Below are 20069 nucleotides of genomic sequence, written 5' to 3' on the forward strand. Positions count from 1 at the left end.
CACAGGAAAACAGGCTCACATGTTAAGTGGGAATCTCCAAGTGTCTTACCAGAAGGAAATTAAGTTCTCCTGCTCCGCCACAGCTCCCAATTGTGTGCAAACACAAATTTCCAACAGTGTGAGGCAGCGAATCTGCGGTAACGTATCACTACTTAAAGGGCAGACTCCATCCCTTGAGGAAGGGATGCTCATTTGAGACTTAGCAATGCTGACCAAGCCCACAGGCTTTTCTCTAAAGTCATGCATACAGACAGCATTAAACTGCCCTCAATTCAAAGCACAGCTCTCCTGTTAAATGGGTTTGAAGCCCTTTCTTAAACCATCCCTCATTTCAGAATTCCTCAATCAGAGTGACCTGGCATTCCACACAGACCAGGAGGGTTAGGTAGATACATGCATGATTCATTGTGAGGATAAAATTACTTTTTGATATCCATGCTGACCAACTGAAAGTAATTCCTTTAACACACAATGAAAAGTGCCACATTGGAACAAGCAGCCTGTGTAAACCTTTGCAACCCAAGGATCCTTTGGGGATCCCTCAGGCCATCTAGGAACACTTCTGCTCCTGCTCTGTGGCTCTGAGTGTGTGGGATGATGACTCCTTATCATGCCACAGGGATGGCACCTGTTATCTCACCCTGAAAAATTACTAGAGACATCAGCGATTGCATTCACTAAATCAGACCGGTTCCTCTTTCCCTGCCTTTTATAATCAACCCCAAGATTCTGTGGCCACTGTCTCCCAAAACATATATACCTCTTTACTGTTTCCAGAACCAAGGAGTCAAAATAACAGAATATAAAAAGGAGCAGTTTAAATAGATCATGGCAGTACTAACTGTGGTGGTTTAAAAATATGTCCTCAAGTTCTTTGAGACTTCTCCTTTCAAGAGGTGAAGTTCAACTCCCTCTGCCTTGAGGGTAGGCTGTGCTATCAAACAGAACCTGGCAGAAATGAGTGTATATCTTCAAAGTTAGGACATATAAGGCATCATGGCTTCCTCTCTGCTCGCTATCAGTTCTCTTGTGTTATGAGGCCACTCACACAACCCCGTGGAGAGGTCCCCGTGACAAGGAACTGAGGCCTCCCACCAATAGTCATGTGAGTGGAGCCATCCTGGAAGTTCCTCCAGCCCTCATCAAGCCTTCAGGTGCCTGGAGCTCTAATCGACAGCTTGACTGGAACCCCCACCAGATCCTGAGCCAGAACCGTAGAGCTAAGTCATTCTAAGATTGCTGACCCTCAGATGACTATGTGAGACAACAAATTTGTTATTTTATGCTGCTAAGTTTTAGAGATAGTTTGTTACCCAGTAATAGATAATTATCACACTACTTAAAGAGACAAAATATCCAAATGCAATGTGTGAACCTTGCCTGATTTCTTGTTTGAAAAAAACAGAAAATTGGGGCGCCTGGGTGGCGCAGTCGGTTAAGCGTCCGACTTCAACCAGGTCACGATCTCACGGTCCGTGAGTTCGAGCCCCGCGTCGGGCTCTGGGCTGATGGCTCAGAGCCTGGAGCCTGTTTCCGATTCTGTGTCTCCCTCTCTCTCTGCCCCTCGCCCGTTCATGCTCTGTCTCTCTCTGTCCCAAAAATAAATAAACGTTGAAAAAAAAATTAAAAAAAAAAAAAAACAGAAAAATCTGAAAATGGACATTAAATGATATTATTGAATTATCAATAATTTTAGGTTTGATAAAATGATCATGCAGATATAATTTGGTATTTTTAAGAGATGCATTTTGAAATATTTAGAAGTGTTGTGATGTCTGCAACTTATTTTCAAATGTATCAGCAAAGATACACGTTCAGCTACATATAGATAAAGCAAATATGGCAAAATTTTAACAACTGCTGAATCTCAGTGCTGTGGGTATGAATGATCTTTATACTTACTATTCCCTCAGCCTTTCTGTATGTTTGAATTTTTTATAATAAAAAGTTAGAAAAATAAATACAATACTGAAATTTTTGCAGTTTCAATAATAGAACATGATTTCTAATGAGTGATCCTTAATTTCTGGGTATAAAGTGAAAAATTAAACAAATGATGATCTTACAGGACGAGCTGTCTTCTGTTCAAAGGATCTACTCCCTGAATAATAAACACCTTAACACAGATTTTTCTACAAATCTGTGTATCTAACTGGAAGGCTACAGGCCAAAAGAAAGACAGATGAATCACGAATTACTTGGACTTACTGAAAAACACCTCTGACTCCCTATCAAGTCCCATAACCAAAGCCAACAGCCTCCTCAATTTTCCATCTCCCCTAGACCACTGGACTATAACAGCAACCACCCTCTGAATACTTATCATTTGCAACGCAAGTATTGTAACTTCTGAATCTTGTAAGAATCATGTGAGGTAGGCATAAGTGATTTTTAGTAACATGAGTAATAGTTGAACGCAGCGTTATGAACATTTGAAACAGTACAGAAGTACAGTGCACAGTGTCAAACGCTAAAGTGTTCCTTGCTAAGCCCCTTACCCTAACATCGAAAGTAAGTGGTCGTGTACTTCGGGCAGGTAAATAGATTAAAACACCTGCACAGATATACGGGGTGAATAACTGGAAAAATCAGGATTCCAGCCCAAATCACCCTGCTCCAAAAGCCATGGCATTGCCATGAAAGTCCAGTACACCACAACTACAACTGCCCACAAAAAGCTTTAGAGCCATGCCCTTTCAATGCTATCCTTAGTAGCTGTCTTCTCACACTTGCAAAACATTGTAAAATAATTCTCAGCATGAATGCAAAGACTTTAAAGAAATAACAAAAGAAATGAATTTTCCTGACATGTCGAGTCTTTTGTGTTTAAAAACAAGAATAAATTCTATCATTTATATCATAGAGCTAATACTGTCTAAACCTTTATCAGCCTACAAGTATGGGAATACTAGGAACAATAACTACAGGTATATGGAAGAAAATAATATATACCATTTTTTAATCAAATAGAGTGAGGACTCTCAATAGTCCACTGACATGAAAAACCAATATTACAATTCAGTTCCCATTAGCATAATTACTCAGCCAATATCCAAGGAGTCTAAGTTGAAGATGGTTTTATATACAATGTCGCTATAAATGAAAACAGTCTTATTTATAATGCAATTAAAGCTCACACTGAGCAGTATCCTAATACCACAGGAATGAGGTATCCCAGCAGGGCAAACTGCGAACTGGGTTAGGTTTTCTCTTTCTTCATTGATAATTTTGCCATGGTTACAGAAAAAAACAACTTTAGAAACATTTTCAAGATGAACTCATTCCCTAGGTTATTTGTGTACCTACTTTGTGTAAAGGTTTGGGAAATGAGAATGCTACACACTATTGGTTGCCTCTGAGGGTGGACTGGGGCAGCGATGCACTGCATGGGCATGAAGTGACTTTCCAAAGTAATGCGAAGGTCTAACTTTCGATAGACATTTGGATTTTACAGCACTTGTCAAAACTCTGAGAATGTATTACTTAACGTTTGTTCATTTCACATGAAATTGAAATTTCACCTGGAAAGAAAAAAGTAAACACACAGTAGTCACTCTGGTGAATGACACAGTGGTATACATGCTCGAGTCTTTACAAGAAAGGGCTCTTTTGTGTGCAGTTTACTTAAAGCATCAAAGATTATGATGGATTGATGAGGGGATGGATGATGTGTGGCAAAGCTTAAGAACAGTAAAATGTTGATGGCAGAATCTAGGCGGTGGGTATACAGCTATTCACTATGAAGTTCTTTTGATTTGTCTGCATGCTTGACATGTTTCATAATGAAAGGTTGCGGGGGTGGGGGTGGTGGATGCAACCTAGCTAAAGGATGGACTGCAACAGAAGTAAAAATGGTAATTAAGAAATATTTTTAAAACTTTACCCAAATCTGCTATGCAACACTGTCCATTCTTCTTAACCAGGATGTTTTTGCTCTTTAAATCTCGATGAGCTATGGCTGGTTTCCCTTGGGTCCCAAATATCTCTATGTGCAAATGTGCGAGACCACTAGCTATAGATAGCACTATTCGCAGGCAGCTAACTGTATCCAGAGTAGTAAGCTGAAGATAGTCATACAACGATCCCATTTCGTGATAATGTGTAATTAACCATAACTGGGTACTGGAGTGTCTTGAGGTCATGTCTGAAGCAATAAAACCTGGAAAGAGCAAGAACAAAATTAGCAGACATGTAAGAATTTCACATTATAACTTTCGGTACACAGAAATAGAAACCTATGAGATAGATACCACCTACGACAAAAAATCATTAAACTTCCATGAAAGGAGGTTTACAGAGGCATCAACAGAAAAATGCAATACTATTTATTCCATAACAAGGTACTGCTAATGAATAGGAAATTTCCATATTCATTTCCATGACAAATAACCCTTTAAAATATTATACATTGCATTAAGATAGGAATAATATCTTCGTGTTTACCCATAATGATAGCATCAAACTCTTTATCATGCTCATATTCCAAGCACAGATTATTCATCGACCACCCAAAAAGAATAAAAAAACATAGTATCTAGGGGCACCTGGGTGGCTCCATCGGTTAAGCGACAGACTCTTGATCTCAGCTCAGGTCATGCTCTCACAATTTGTGTCAGCGCTCTGTGCCAACAGTGTGGCGACTGCTTGGGATTCTCTCTCCCCTCTCTCTCTGCCCTTCCCCCATTCACACTCTTGCTTGCTCTCAAAATAAGTAACCTTAAAAAACATTTAAACATTAAAAAAAAAAACATATAGTATCTAGACACCTATGTTCTCATATTGACTCTGCCTGTGATTTGCTGTGTAATACTGGGTCACTCGTTTAGGTTCTCTGGATTATCTCTACTCAGATGAAAGATAAAGGGATAAATTTATATTAAATGACTGACTACTCATCAAATAAAAAAGAAACCAAATATAATAAGCACCTATGATGCTCTTTGTCAATCACACAAGAAAACTAATAGTGTCTGTTGGCTAGAGAAGAAGACAGATATAAAAAGGAAAAATTACAATATAATGTAATGAATATAATGAAAAGTACTGTTACATCTGTAAAGGGCAACAGGAGTCCCAAATAGGGACTGCTAATAATTCAGACCAGAGGTTACAACAGGCTTCCACCAAGAAGTGATAACTGAAGTGGTTTTTTCAAGACCACTTTTCAAGACTTCTTTTCAAGAAGTGAGATTTGACAGAGGTCGATAAAGTGGTAGGAACAGATTTTTCTAGACATTCTGAGGGGACCCTTGAGCAAAGTGAATGACCTCTAGAACTTTCTAACCTATGGAATAAATTGTGATGTGCATGCTTGCCTTTTCTGCTAGAGGTGTTTTCCATGCACTCACTCTCACATGCTCTCTCTCTCCATATATGTGTGTGTGTGTGTGTGTGTGTGTGTGTGTGTGTATACACACACACACACACACACACATCTTTTTATATACACACATATACATATTTTATATATGCACATGTAAATATTTACACACACACACACACACACACACACACACACACAATACCCCGCTAATGTCCACTACAGGCAGTGACATTTGGAACTTATAAATAAAAGGATATTAAAAACAAAAGAAAGATGTGGCTTCAGGAAGGATTAAATGACTTGTGAAAGGATGTAGAAAAACACAAATACGTGGAACATGCCTCACACTTGCATAGTGCTTGATATAAAATTCGTGTCACTTTCACATGTATTTTCTCATGGGATTTTTCTCAATACACTAGTAACACAGATATCATTACAGTCAGTTTATAAATAATGAAACTGCTTTTAGGAAATGCCAAATTACATATCCATTAAGTAGCTGCTGACCCCAAGTTTGGTGCTAGCCATCTGGGTACACCGTTGCTTACACAGAAAACTCTGGGAACAAAGAAATGTCCCCTATTTGATCGTCATCATCAGCAACAGAAGCAGCTAGTAAATACTGGGACTAACAAGTTCTACACGGTCTGCACATAATCCTCCAAAAACAACAGAAAGGAGGCAGAGGACATCATTGACGTTAAGGCCAGTAATGGTCCCAGTAGCCTGGCTCTAGAACCGCTACTCTTACCCATGATGCCATACTGCCCCCAAACAAGCTCCTTTCTACGCAGAGAAAGACAATTTGACACTTGTATCCATTGGACATCTGCAAAGTAAAGGAAGTAATGTTTCCACACCGTGATACCCTACCTCCTTCTCCACTTCCCTCTGAGCTGGTTCCCACAGTCAGCCTCACTCCTGCACGCCTTCCCCTCTCCAGTCTGTGTCACCCCATAGCGATTTCTCCTGGAGCCCTTCACAGGCCATAATATGTGTACTTACCTATTAGTCATTCTTACTAAAGAAAATGTTTCTGCTTTATCCTTTTCAACCAAATGATATTGTTAATCATGTTCAAAAATAAATATCCTAAACTATAAGCACCACTGAAAAGAAATTAAATTACTGTTTGTGTATTTATATAGCCTCTACTGATTTCTCTGCTTAAGGGAGAAAGAACAGTCTCTGACTGACTGATTGATGAAAGAGAGAGAGAGAGAGAGAGAGAGAGAGAGAGAGAGAAAGAAAGCAAGCAAGCAAGCAAGCAAGCTTATTTATTCACTTAACTTCCCCTAAGCCCCTTAGGTTTTAGGAAGGATTTTGTTTGTCCCGTTAATTATGCTCTAGACCTTCCAGGAAAATGACTTTTAAATAGGCAGGATTTCTTTTTAACTGTTTATCTCCCAAGTGTGAATTATAGAACTACATTTGTTTGAGAGTGCTAGAGCATTTTTATGGAACTTTTGCAATTTCAGTCAAAGCTCTCTACTGTTAGGGAAGATTGAACAGGTACCAGGGCAGAACACAGGCATAGCCATTGGATGTGTTCATTAACAGGGAGAAAAAGTGATTAGAACAAAAGCCTCTTAGGGGTGCCTGGGTGGCTCAGTCAGTTAAGCATCTGACTTCACCTCAGGTGATGATCTTGCAGTCCGTGAGCTGAAGCCCTGCACTGGGCTCTGTGCTGAGAGCTCAGAGCCTGGAGCCTGCTTCAGATTCTTGTGTCTCCCTCTCTCTCCACCCCTCTCCTGCTCATATTTTCTCTCTCTCTCTCTCTCTCTCTCTCTCTCAAAAATAAATATTTAAAAAAGTTTTTTTAAAAGAACAAAAGCCTCTTATTTAACAGCTAAAGTCATCCTCCCAGCCTCCTCAAAAATGAAAATAAAACCCAAAATATCATGTTAGGTCACCAGTGGCCCCTGTGAGCCTCTCCTTGGTGACCCGCCCAGGAACCAGGAGCTGGGTAGCTATGACAGCTGAGGAGTGAGGCCACTACACTGTGGGGCACGTGCTGCAGAGGGTTGGGCCCCAGAGCTGGATGGCTGGGTACCAATCGGCTCCACCATTCCCGAGCTGGGTGATCTCACACAAGTCATGTAAGATCTCCACCTTGGTTTCCTCATTTGTAAGATAAGGATAACGTCATCATCAATCTCAAAGGGGTACTGTGAGAATAGAAGAGTAATTATAGGTACAGTGCTTCATATGATGCCCAGCACAGGAAGTATCGAGAATAGCTGGTTAGTACTACATTTTAGAATAGCTCAGTATTCAATTAAAGCCACAACAATTTTGTAATGTACTATCTTTTGCGGGTGGCTTCCTTTACTTTGTTCTCAAGAAAGTCTGATTAAATGGTTAGGCAGTACCACTTAGGAGTATGAGGCAGTTCTAGAGATGGAGGGTGGCGATGGTTGTATACGGAGAATGTACTTAATGTCACTGAACTTCCTGCTTAATAGGATTAAAAAAGTAAACTTCACATTTTACTATTTTTTTTTTTTAAAGAGTGTAAGATGAGACTTTGGAGTAAAATTCTCACATTGACTCAACTCCCTTGGTCTTAGTAATGAGGAAAAGAACACTCAGCAACATATAACTTTGGCCAAAAGTCACACAGTGGGGTTGTTAGTGGTGCTGAGAGTAGAAACCAGATTCTCAAGTTCCTGACCACCGTTCCTGCCACCACATAGCACAGCCTCCCATTACCCACTTGTCTGTTGACTTCTACACCAGACAGAGCAGAAGGAAGAGCTGAAAGCCACACGAGTCATTTGAAAGATATTGTTGGAGGGGGATAAACAATGAGGGTGCGGAGTTTTATGTGTATGCATATATGTGTAAATGTTTGTAATTTTTTTACTCTGAGGGGCTAGAGTTAGCAATACTCAAGAGTGGACGGAAATAATGATCCGATAGCCAATACAACATGCTCCTTTGATAGAAAAGGAAATGATCACAGAAAACCTTAAAGTCTCTATATCCAGAAAACTGGTACAGCAAGGGAAAGAAGTTGAACCAAGTTTAGCCAAAAAAGAAAAAAAAAGAAAAAGTGATGCATTTTTAAATGAGCTTTCTCAACTAAAAGAACTACACAGTAAAATCAGTTCATACAGCTGCAATTATGATGATGTTATTAGAAGGATCTCATGAACACAGAATTTCCTTGGATCATTTGGTAATAAGAAATGAACAGTGTTTTGCAACTATGTGGTCACTTCTCTCATGTGAATCATTATTGCAAAAGTGACTTTCAGATTTCTCTTATGATTAAATCTAATTTACAACAAACATTTACTGAGCACCTACCATGTGCTGGGTACTGTCCTTGGTTCTGAGTATGAAAGTAAAAACAATGGAAATGATTCTTGTTCTCGGTATACAATGGAATGGTATCACAGTTCATTTAACTCAAAAGCACTGATAAAGTGATGATTTGCATAGCCCCGCAATATCTAGAGCGTTTTGCTCGATGAACCTGTGAGCCCATGAGAATAAGAAGGGGTGCCTAAACATGCCCTTCCGCTAATGAATCTCAGAGCCCACATACGTACTTATTAAGAGTATGTGCACCTGCCCATTAACAGAATTCCACCCTTGAAAGACCAGTACTCCTTATACATCACGGCTTCTAACATAACTGACGCTTTATCTGTTACTCAACCTGTCTGTCCCAGTGTCAGAGGAACAATTGGGACATTTAAGGATAGTTTTGACTGTGGATGAATTTTCACCTCATACTCTTCACTGTAGAATCACAGAAGCAGTTCCCCAAGCTCGCTACCACATAGAGTACAGAACTGTGATTTAGAGACAGACTGCCCAGCGTGACTCTCAGCTCTACTCTCTAACCTGATGGGTGCCGGGAACCTCTACACCTTGGTTAGCTCATCCGTTAAAACTAGCAAAACAAGAGTATCCACCCTCTTATGACTGTGGTGAAGATTACTCGAGAAAATGCACATTAAGCGTGTACAGCAGTGTAAGTAGTAACTAGTGTAACTGGTGTTGACTAGTCACTGCTGTTTCACACATGCATCAAACTATGACACAAGGTAGTATGTGAGCGGGGCCACAGCGCAGTTACAAAGCGAGGGCGTGCAGAAAAGCACACTGAAAGGGAATTGGGCAATTTTGATGGAAGGAGGAGTCGGCGAAGTGTGGGGTGGGTTCATGGGTGATCAAGACCACCGAACGAAGGTACGGACACTTGAATGTTCGTGGCAATCCCAAGTAATGGCAAATATCAGAAGTGGCTGCCCTCTGGGGATATTTGTAGAGGAAGGCTGAGACTCCTTGGGACCCCAACAAATAAGGAGTCTGGGTTGGCAAGCCCAGAAGGCACAAATGTGGCAGGCCATGCAGGAGTCATCAAAGACTCCATGAGAAGTATAGCAGGGGAGCAAGATGGACTGGAAACGGGAGACCAACAGCAATGACGCAAGTGAGCACGACTGGGTGACAGTGAGAGCCCAGCAGGTAAGGTAAGGGGAGAAGACAGCAGAAGAAATACACAATTCTAAGATGGAACACACAACCATCCCGTCAAAGCAAAACTGTAGACAACTGTCAAACCGTTATTTGCGGACAACCTGACTCGGGTTTAATACGAAACTGGCAGCGATGAAATAGAAATAAATTCTAGTAATGGCCTTCCTATAAGCCACATCTCACCCAATAGCCACGAGGTGTCCAACACTATCCTGTAGAGTCCATTTCTATATAAACTTTATACCCACCAATAAAGCACTCTGAGCAGCATTCCCATGCATGTATTAGTATAAACACATTTAGAGAAACTTTCCAAAGACACAGAAGTCAATGGGAACAAGGAATATTCTCACCCCTTATACTTCCAAAGCAGTATTTCAATGGGCTCCTCACATATTTCACAAATGGTTCTAAGCCTTCGTTTCCAAATTAAAATGGATGCTAAATCCCTCTGTAAATCTGGGCTTTAAAAACCATGCCTAGTTTGAGGGAACGTGCATTTAATTATGATGTCCCTGGGAGCTGTGAATCTCTAGGAAATCGTCCAAAGAGCTTTCTTAGTTTGATTCAATAAATATTCAAAAAGGGTGCGGTAAGTAGAACAACGGATGAAGCCTTGAAGTGAACAATATGGGGTAAATTTTTGTTGCTTAAATAACAACCTACAGAATAAGAATTAGCAATAATGATTTCATTTTCATCATCCAGAGAATCTTCAAACTTCGCTTCTTTGCAGATTTAAACAAGAAATTAGCATTAAAAGAAAATTAAACTTTATATAAATGCTGACGATCCCTATTATCCCTTTTTGAGGGAGACTTGCAAATTCACATCCACCAACTCTGAGAGGGCAAAGGGAGGCAACTCTTTGTTTCTGGATAAAATTAACGAGGGGATTATCTTTGTACTTACCTAAAATATTTTCATGCCTCAGCATCACAGTGTTGTACAATTCTGTTTCCCTGAACCATGACTTCTCATCCCGGGAGGAGAAGATCTTCACAGCGACGTTCTCCCCCTGCCAGCTGCCCCTCCACACCTCACCATACCGGCCCTTCCCTGGAGAAAGCAACACAGAGGTGATGTGGGACTGGTGAACAGGAGGGGTAGCCAGGACATCTCTTGCCTGCAACTATTACCCCCTTCCACTGTTTACTTGCAAGAACTGAATCTGGGGCTATAAACAGCACCACCTTTCTCCCGTGAAGACATTCAAAAGTAAGCCGGAACCTGCCCCTCCTGGCCACCCACTGTCATAACAAATTCAACACCCTCAGTGTCTGCACAGTACAACTGGCTGCTAATTACGAAGTTTACAGTTAAATTCCTCTATTAAAACCTATGAAACATATATGGTTTTTAAAAGCACCTGAAAGTTAGTGAAATTAAGAAAATGGTACAGAGTATTAGATTTCACTGTTGTGCTGAAAGCCAAAAATATAAAAAAATAAAAAAACCTGCACGTGTCCAAATTGAATACCTTTCTGGACTCCTTCCCTTCAAACAAGATCAATGTAGATATTTTCTTGGGAGTCCAAATCTGTGAATTTACATATGCATTTATATTTTTCATAAGGGAGAGGCTATTAAGTTTGAGATATGCGTTCTGAAGGATCCCCCCCCCCCCCAAAAAAAAAATCACACGTAAACACACACACAAAAAAACAGTGCTGTGTAGGAGACCGACAAGCAGCCAGTACCTTCCCTAAAGGATTTCTTGGCAGAGGATATATTTCAAAAGAGGATTTGCAGAGTCTTAAAGACATAATCCTAGAACAGTTCTGATTCCCGACATTGGTCATGGGTATTTGCTTGTTAGACAGCCCCGGTGGTGCCAGAAGTGGGCCACGTTGCAAAGGCCCCTTGGAGAAGGCATTTCCCAAAACGTGGTGTCTGTAGTTTGTGATCTGCTCTGTGGGGGGCACGCCCCCTCCTACAGCAGCAACACGTCCGTCAGCCTGTCCACCACTTGTTCCCTCTTCCATTCTTCTCCTTAATTATAGGTAGGGGTGATGGGAGAGGCTGGGAGGAGGAGGGAATTACCACGAGACTACGGGGATCAACACAGGGTATAATCAGGGTAAAGACACACGCGGCACCTAGATACAACAAAGGCAGGAGATACACCTTGCGGGGCAGTGGGGCTTTCCACCGGGCCAGTGGCTGCTGGGAGTCACAGCTTGTAATAAGCAGCTGCAGCACCACCTGCACACACAGGAACATAGCTCTTTGCTAACAAAAAACTAAGCCAAACATGGAGGAAGAAACCCAAACATGGAGGAAGCAAGCTCGCCTATCCAGGTGATTATGTCCTGACACAAAATCCAAACCACTCAATCTAGAATCCCTCATGATAAACAATGTCCCTATTAAATACCAATGACTACTTCCAAAAGGATGTTAAATGGGGCCAGGAAGTCATCATTGTGGGCTGCTGTCAGGTCACAAAAATAGTATTTAGAGCAGGACTAATTTTAATACAGTCATAGCAATTGCCCAGCATTTGTAGTGCGAGATGAAGGCTAGTGCTAAGACAGTATAAAATAGGCTGCTACAAAATAGTATGCTGATCTTTTCTTGCCTTTGGTAAAATTCTGTATCTTTATTTGCCCTTTGTCCTCATATTCTCATTAGGAAGGAGAGAAAAAACATGCCGGAGAATTGTATACGTTACTATAAAGTTGCCTTAAATCCCTTTTTTTTTTTTTTTTGTAAGAAAACAGAGATGGATGTCAGGATAAGTAGACAGATTTAAAATAGAAACATACTTCAACTTCAATGGTTTTCAAATGCTTTTAAGTTGTCAAATGCTTTTTAGAAATGCAACCTTATGGGGAAGTCGCTAAAAACAGAAGCAGGACTGCCCAAAAGTACTGGCCATGGAGCCCCCGTGGAAATCCCTATGGTATCTGAAACTTTGGGGGTTCACTAATCACTATCTGGTAACAACTGATCTAGTCCAACTTCCCATGCTTTTGAACCCGAAATGGTAACGTGCTATCCAAGCAGTTCATCCCATACATTTTTATTCAAGACTGTACCACATGAACACTAACTATAAGCTACTGAAATGGCATTGCTTTTATGAAAGTCTTTAGCACCGAAGCAACAAAATGCTATAATTGAATTTACACTATTTCAAAGAATGCTCAAGAATATCCACACTATCCCAAACAGCATGTCTTTTTAAAGGCACAGTAATATTTTGCCCTTTGGACTCTGGGCTCAGTCTCTAAAAACTGCTATTGAGATCGGCTGCCCTGTGAATGGTCACCGGCCATGGGACAGGAGGGTAGGGGGAAGCGAGACAGGAAAACATCCCTGTCACTGCCTTCTCACTCCTACTCAAATACCTGTCCCTGTTCATAATCAAATGGGATGTCAGGTAGTACAAGAGGACAAGCCTGGTTGTATGCAATGGGCACATTTGGGGCTTTTCCATTTTTCTTTGCCCACCATGGTCCACTGTAGAAGAGAAACGTGAAGTGTGGTTCAGAGACCGCCCCAGCTGCAGACCTACAGCAGAGGCAAAGGACTCCTGCTGGCCCCCTGTGTGCCTGAAGGCAGCACCTGCTGCTCCTACCACGCTGCCTAGCCCCCTTCCCATTATCCGGCCTGAGGGGGTCCTGATTTCCATGAAAACAGAAAGAAAAGTCAGAGGGTAGCAGCCAAGTGGTGAAAGCAGCTAATGGCAGCCAGCCACCTCCCAAAAGCAAAAGATGGGATGACTGGAGCTGCAAAGAAAAGAAAGCTGGAGAAATACAAAGAGCATGTAGGGATGCTGCCTACCTGTCCGCCCCATGGCCATTCCTGCACACCGTCCCAAAGAGAAATTCATGACAACTACCAGGTGATCAGAAATACCCGCCAAATAAAAGTAAAACTACTAAAACTCAGGACTTCCCAAAAAAAGGGCATTGTGTACCATCTTCCCAGAGGGCGACCAGCAATTGATAAACAGCCCATAAAAATGTCACAGATTTTGACCCAGGAACCCCAATTCCTGGGAATTTATTCTGAGCACTCAAAAGAAAGACGCAAGGCATGCAAAAGCCGTTCCGAGCAGTACCATGAAAATTCAACGATCATTCAAAAGACCATGATTACATAATCTTTTAAAATACTTGTGATGTGTACAGATAGATGGAAATGTACATGAGCTTAAAACTGACAGGAGGAACACAAATCGTGTACACACTATGTTACATCTATATATAAACCTGTTCCTAGACGGGGAAAATAGAACAGGCCACAGAGAAATGGATATCACTCTTGTTTAAATACAACAATTTTAAAGGTAGCCTTAGTAAATTTATCTCATTATTTTTAAAGTCAGTGGGAGAGTGAGTGGGATTGGAGAACTGCCATAAGCAAGTGTATTGTCCAAACGCCTACTCACCTCAGATCACTCAATGCCTGTAGTCAGGAGCAGCCATACTATACAAATTCTTTCCTCATTCCTTCCCATCACCCCAAAGGGTCTACCTACAACTAAAGGCTTTTGATTAGCCATTCTGCATACTAACTAGCAACAGATTCCTTTGACAAGAACTTCAACAAGTTGAGGTGCTCTGACGCAGGTCAGATACATAGCCACACCGTCTCCTGTGATTTCATGAGCAACGGGCAGCAAGGGGCAGATTTTTCAAGTCCCACCCTGCCTCTAGAGCCACAGTGAACACTGCATATAACCCACAAAGGAATAGAAAAAATTACCGACACACTCCAACAGTGTGATCTGACGAGCCACCGTTCTTTGTACCAGAAAAGGGAGGCCAGAGCCGCTTCCTGATGTACATGAATGATCCAATAAATCCTGTGGTTCAAGACAAGGAGAAAAAAAGAAACTACTGAGAAACAGTTCCCGGTTCAGAGTATGAGCACGCGTATCACGGCAACACTCACGGACACAGCAATCCTGGACATGTGGCCCGTAAGCATGCACAGAACGTCCCACTGGAGGAAGAACTGGTTTTCTTAGGAAAACCAAAAGCTAGCCCTTTCCCGGATAGAAGACAGGTTTTGCTGAGGGATAAGCAGTCTCTTTGTGCATCCAGAGTTTTAGAATAAAAATATATATATTAAAAAAAAAAAAGGCTGAGGGCACAAAGTCAAAGATGCAAATTACAAAGTCCCAGGAGCAAGGCTGAGCGCAAAGGGAAGCAAGAGAAAGAGCAGCGAGTGGAAAAAAAAGAGGGGCCTTCAAGTCCAAGGCTGGGCATAACTAACCACGTTCTGCTCTGTTCATAACTATCTATGAAAGGATTCACTATAGTTGGCATGCCAACTAAGGAACTCTAAAAAGGAATACACGAATTAGGAATAAGGAACAAACAATTCCAATGTTGCTTATATTGGAAAGACTCCAGTGGCCACGTGGGTCATCTCCCTGGTACACACAAGCAGAGAAGGGCCACCTGGATGGAGGTTACCCTTTAGGTAGGTGAGGAACAAAAGCATCCCAAAAGTTAACCCTCGATGTCATTTCCCGGTGTGAATTATACACAAAGCAGAGAGGAAAAATAAGCTTTCATTTAAAACATAAAACCGTGCCCCAAACCTACTGGAACATACTGTGGGAAAAACTCCCAATTAGTTCATTCATAAGTTTTTCCTTCTTATGGTCAGTGCAAGTCAAAGAGTAGATGCCTTTTTGTATCAGGACTTAATAATTTGTAATACACAGTATTGTGCCCATGGTGATAGGTGTTGTGGTTGCAGTAATGTTGAGCTGACATTCCCCAAAGCTCATCCTTTCCCAGACGTTTTAGCTAGCCTGTTAGAGCAATACATTGATTTGTCTGCATTTCATCTTCTTTTCCTTACTCTGAGCACCACTGGGAAGTACTGTTGATCAGCAAAATTACCAAAATCTGAACATCCAAAGGAAGATATTTAGAATCCTTAAAAACCACAAAATGGATAATCAACAAGAAATTGAATGTAGATCAAGCAGTTCCATATCTCCCTAACCATCTCTTTTGCTGTTCTGTTTTCTCATTATTCATTCAATTTTTTTGAGAGAATAACTCTGAAAATTAAACAAATGTGTTGTTTTTTCATCATGTATAATCGTGGGTTTAAATCTGGTTCATAGACTTAAGGCGGGGGAGGAGAATCAACCAGACTAACAAACATCTACTTCAATTCCTGGATCCCAAGGCTTCTTTTTCAATGTAGGAAGCTGTTCAGTAAGATAGAGTTTGTTGAACCACATATATGAGCACATCACTTAAATAAGCAAGTATATAGATGAATAATGATCACTTGTTTTAAACAGTGTTCTTTACTGTGCTATCATATCGTTATATACTGTCATCCAACATGGCTGTGTTGAGAAGACTATTTTAGCACACACTCCCATCCCTCTTCCAGACTTACAGAAGCTACTTAACAGCATTTTACACTAGATATTCCTATCATTGTCCATTGTGGTTGGCAAGCTCTGGGGAACAGAGTTCTGACTAATCTGCTTGAGAATCCTGCTTCGCTAAAGCTTTCTCAGGATTCAGCCTCATATCTTCTTGCTACTGACTCAATAAACTCGTTTAATTTTCCTTAATATTTGAAATAAACTCCAAAATATATTTCTAACAAAAAACCGTGATTCTCTTCTTTGGGAAACAGAACGCCCTCTTCTCCTGTTTTCCCAGTTCTGCTGTACTACAATCTAAATAGATAGGTGAACGGAAGAAAACGAGGTTCCTTCCCCCTTTCCATACAAAAAAGTACACCTGACCGGTGGCCCAATAGCAGGGAAGGCAGAGGAGGATGGGATATTTCCTAGCCTGTATCAGCTACCACCAAATGTTTTAACAACTAGCCCAGTTGGTCCAAGAATAGCGCCAGAGCTACAAAGACAGGTGAGGGTGAGTCTTCTCCAGCAAAAAGGTAGTTGCAGGGCAGGCTTAGGTGGAGAAGGACCAGACACTATTAAGCTTGTCCCCTAGCAGCACAAGACTTAATATGAGATGATCTTAGGTGATGCATGGCCATGGCATTAAATAACATTGAATCACATTAGAAAGCTATGACCTTGACGGTCTTCCATCAAATTATGACAAGGAGAGTCTCGATTTCGTAATTAGCATGTCTTTAACACCTAACACTCACTCATCTTCACCTTTTTCAAAGGATGCATCAGACTCAGCATAGCATCACTTTAGAAGGCTATTACTTCTCTCTTTTGCATTTTATGGTAACCTATTTATAGCTAGTGGTTCCCTTGTCTCGCTTGAAGTTTAAAGTTTCTGTAAAATTAACACTCCACAATTTTAAAAGTAAGAAAGGAAGACACATTTTAATGGGATTTCATTTAAAAGTATGCAAAAGAATAACTTTAAAACATATAAATACAATGGTGTCTGACACTGAGTTGTCCATAAATGCAGCTACCAGCCACATGTTGGCTTTTAGCAAGGGAAATGTGGCTAGCCTGAACTGATATACATGCTGTGACTGTAAAGTATACATCAGATTTTAAAAACTTAGTTCCAAAAAAAAAAAAAAAAAAAGGGAAGGAAAGAAAAGAATGTAAAATATCTCACTCATCATTCTTTATGGTTAATGATTATATGTCAAAATGATAATTCTATTCATTTGGTTAAACATATTATTAAAATTAATATTACATATGGTGGGGCTTTTTTAAACTTTTTTTTTTTTTTTTTTTTTGTTAAGCAGCCACTAGAAAACTTAAAATTAAATATATGGCACACATATTTTATTGGATACCACTGTTTAACCAAATGGCCACACTCCACAAGGGGGCAGCACAGGAGCATGAAAAGTTTAATTGCTGCTTTTTTGGATGTCAAATTTTAAAGTCTTAAATTACAGGGTGTTAAAATAATCTAGAAAGGAAAGTGATTTTAATATTAAGCAAAGGTGCTTTTTTGAAAGTACTTTTATTGCTAAAAATAGAGTAACTGAATTACTTCAAGCCCCCCCCCACCCCGAAATTATAGGCAACCATTCTCTGTACCTTTTCCCTTACTCCCAAAAGAAAAGTAACTACCAAGAATCTACTAAAATAAATCCCCCCCCTTATTTAATATAAATGCCTAAAATAAATGTTCTCCTATAGGGGAGACTAAACAGGTGCTAACATATGCTTGCCTAGGACACAAGTGACCAGTGGTAAGTGTGCACATTGTCCAGTCACCAGCTACTGGTTAGCATTTCATGGTGGGAATGGGAAAGCATCTTTAGCCATCTTTGTTATGCTTGGGATTCCCTGGGGTCACAAACTCACTGCTAAAGTGCTGTCTCCAACATTGGTGGTGATGAGCCCTTCGATGGTGCCGTACTCCACATCTCTGGGATTGAGGCGTTCTTGATTGCGCCTTTTAAATTTTCGGAGAGCGACTCCCAGTAGGCAAGCTAGAAGGCATACTGCAAACACTACAGACAGAATAATGAGGCCGACCTCCAAGTGGAAATTCTGTGTTCCAGGAAAGGATTTCCCTGGAGATGGGGGAGAAAAGGGCAATTGGCTGTAAGGATCAGTGTTTACTTACTATTCAGCATAACCAACACCTAACAAGTAGGTCCTGATGCTGACCACATAGTCTTGCAAGTCACAAACCGTGAAAACTAAAATACTTCCTAACACCTGGCCAATGGCCCAGTCATTTGAACCATTATTCATTTAGACAGAGCCAGAGATTGAAAAGATTCCACAGAGAACCAACTGTATTAATGCATGTACGTGAAAGTACTTTTCAAATATGGAGTACTACACAAATCTCTGTACAAATGCTTTATCCTCAGCCCTTACAGAAATTATGACATAATATTCCTATGAGAAAGCACTATCTGAGTTAAATCCAAATCACCCAATCTGTGGTTCTCCTCAATGTATCTTGGATGTTTACCGCAGAATTCTCATTGATCTTTTCACATCACGATTTCTGCCTAGGATTTCTGCCTAGGAACCTATTCATTCATCTGTTCTTTTACTCACTTATCCAATATTCATTCACTCACTCAAAACATTCATTCACTGATTCACTCACTCGCCTAATCACTCATTCACCCCCTAGCTTGGCATTATTACATTACCCATTCAAACATCCGTGCATTCACTCCAACACTCACATACCACTCAGGCAGATACACACAAAGACTTTCTACTTGCCTAGTGAGGTAAATGAAAAATTTCTTGATTGGATAGTGAAGCCCCATAATTAAGAGGTCCCCAAACAGGGGTGCCTGTGTGGCTCAGTTGATTGAGTGACCGACTCTTGGTATTGGCTCAGGTCATGATCTCGCGGTTTATGGGATCGAGCCCCACATCAGGCTCCACGCTGACAGTGCAGAGCTTGCTTGGGACCTTCTCTCTCCCTTCCTCTCTGCTTCTCTTCCTCTCTCTCTCTCTCACTCTCTGAATAAATGAATAAACACTAAAAAAGTCCCCAAACAATAATTATCTCTGAATGTCAGACCCCTTATGACATGGTGTCACCGAGCCCTGTTCTTCCCCACATATGCCTCTTTTCCACATCCCTGCCTCCTTCCACAATCCAAGTGCAAGCCTGATGTCCTTTATACATTTCTTTTAACTTTCCAAATCTTGGAGATTTAACTTCCAACTTGGCACATTACACTCCATGGTACATGTCACTTGTATGATAAAGTGTCAAACTAATTATATACAACATTAAATTATAAATATTGAGCCTCCCTAATTGAATTAGAGATTCCTTAAGTAAAGAAAATAAATTTTCTATTACAACTCAGTGTCTTGCAGTGTTCTGCTGATTAGGAACTTTCCATATTGTAGGTATAACTTTTGTGTGAGTGCAGATACTTGATTGTGTCCGTCCACTCTATTAATAACAATTTAACTCACAAAGGTTAAGAGTAAAGTTTATTCCATCAAGTACCCTTTTTGTTTTAACCATTTGAATACTTAATCTCTCTTTTAAAAATCTTCTTTCGTTATTCAATGAATTAACAGAATTAACATTTGCTTATCAAAATTAACATTTTCTATATGTCTTAACGTCACCACCGTAACTGAAACACTGCACAACATAATCTTGTGTCAGTTTTTTTGTCTTGTTTTGTTTTGTTTTCATTTTTCGGTCTCTCCCCCTGTTAGCTGACATTTCTGACAGTGGGCATTGCTAGTAGCCTCTCCTACTCCACTTCTTGGTTTGTTTCTTCTTTTTGTGAGTGCAAAATTAAATAATTATGCCTATTAAAAATGTACTGTAGATTAAGAGAATTAACTTTGTCTTAGAGT

The 20069-nt window shown here is 40.6% G+C and overlaps 1 protein-coding gene across 3 annotated transcripts in view; it reads right to left on the bottom strand.

Moving 5' to 3' along the window:
• ACVR1 (activin A receptor type 1) overlaps window positions 1–20069 on the bottom strand; it is an 86861-nt gene that overhangs the window by 28013 nt on the left and 38779 nt on the right. For all 3 annotated transcript variants that reach the window (XM_040475138.1, XM_040475136.1, XM_040475137.1), the window contains 4 exons: window positions 18075–18286; window positions 14537–14636; window positions 10733–10879; window positions 3884–4159 (listed from right to left, as the gene is read on the bottom strand). In XM_040475138.1, coding sequence (XP_040331072.1) covers window positions 3884–4159; window positions 10733–10879; window positions 14537–14636; window positions 18075–18286 — 735 coding nt within the window. The remainder of the gene's footprint in view (window positions 1–3883; window positions 4160–10732; window positions 10880–14536; window positions 14637–18074; window positions 18287–20069) is intronic.

This window comes from Herpailurus yagouaroundi, unplaced genomic scaffold (genome assembly GCF_014898765.1).
Source record: "Herpailurus yagouaroundi ecotype Mexico unplaced genomic scaffold, PumYag 140, whole genome shotgun sequence".
Taxonomy (NCBI): domain Eukaryota; kingdom Metazoa; phylum Chordata; class Mammalia; order Carnivora; family Felidae; genus Herpailurus; species Herpailurus yagouaroundi.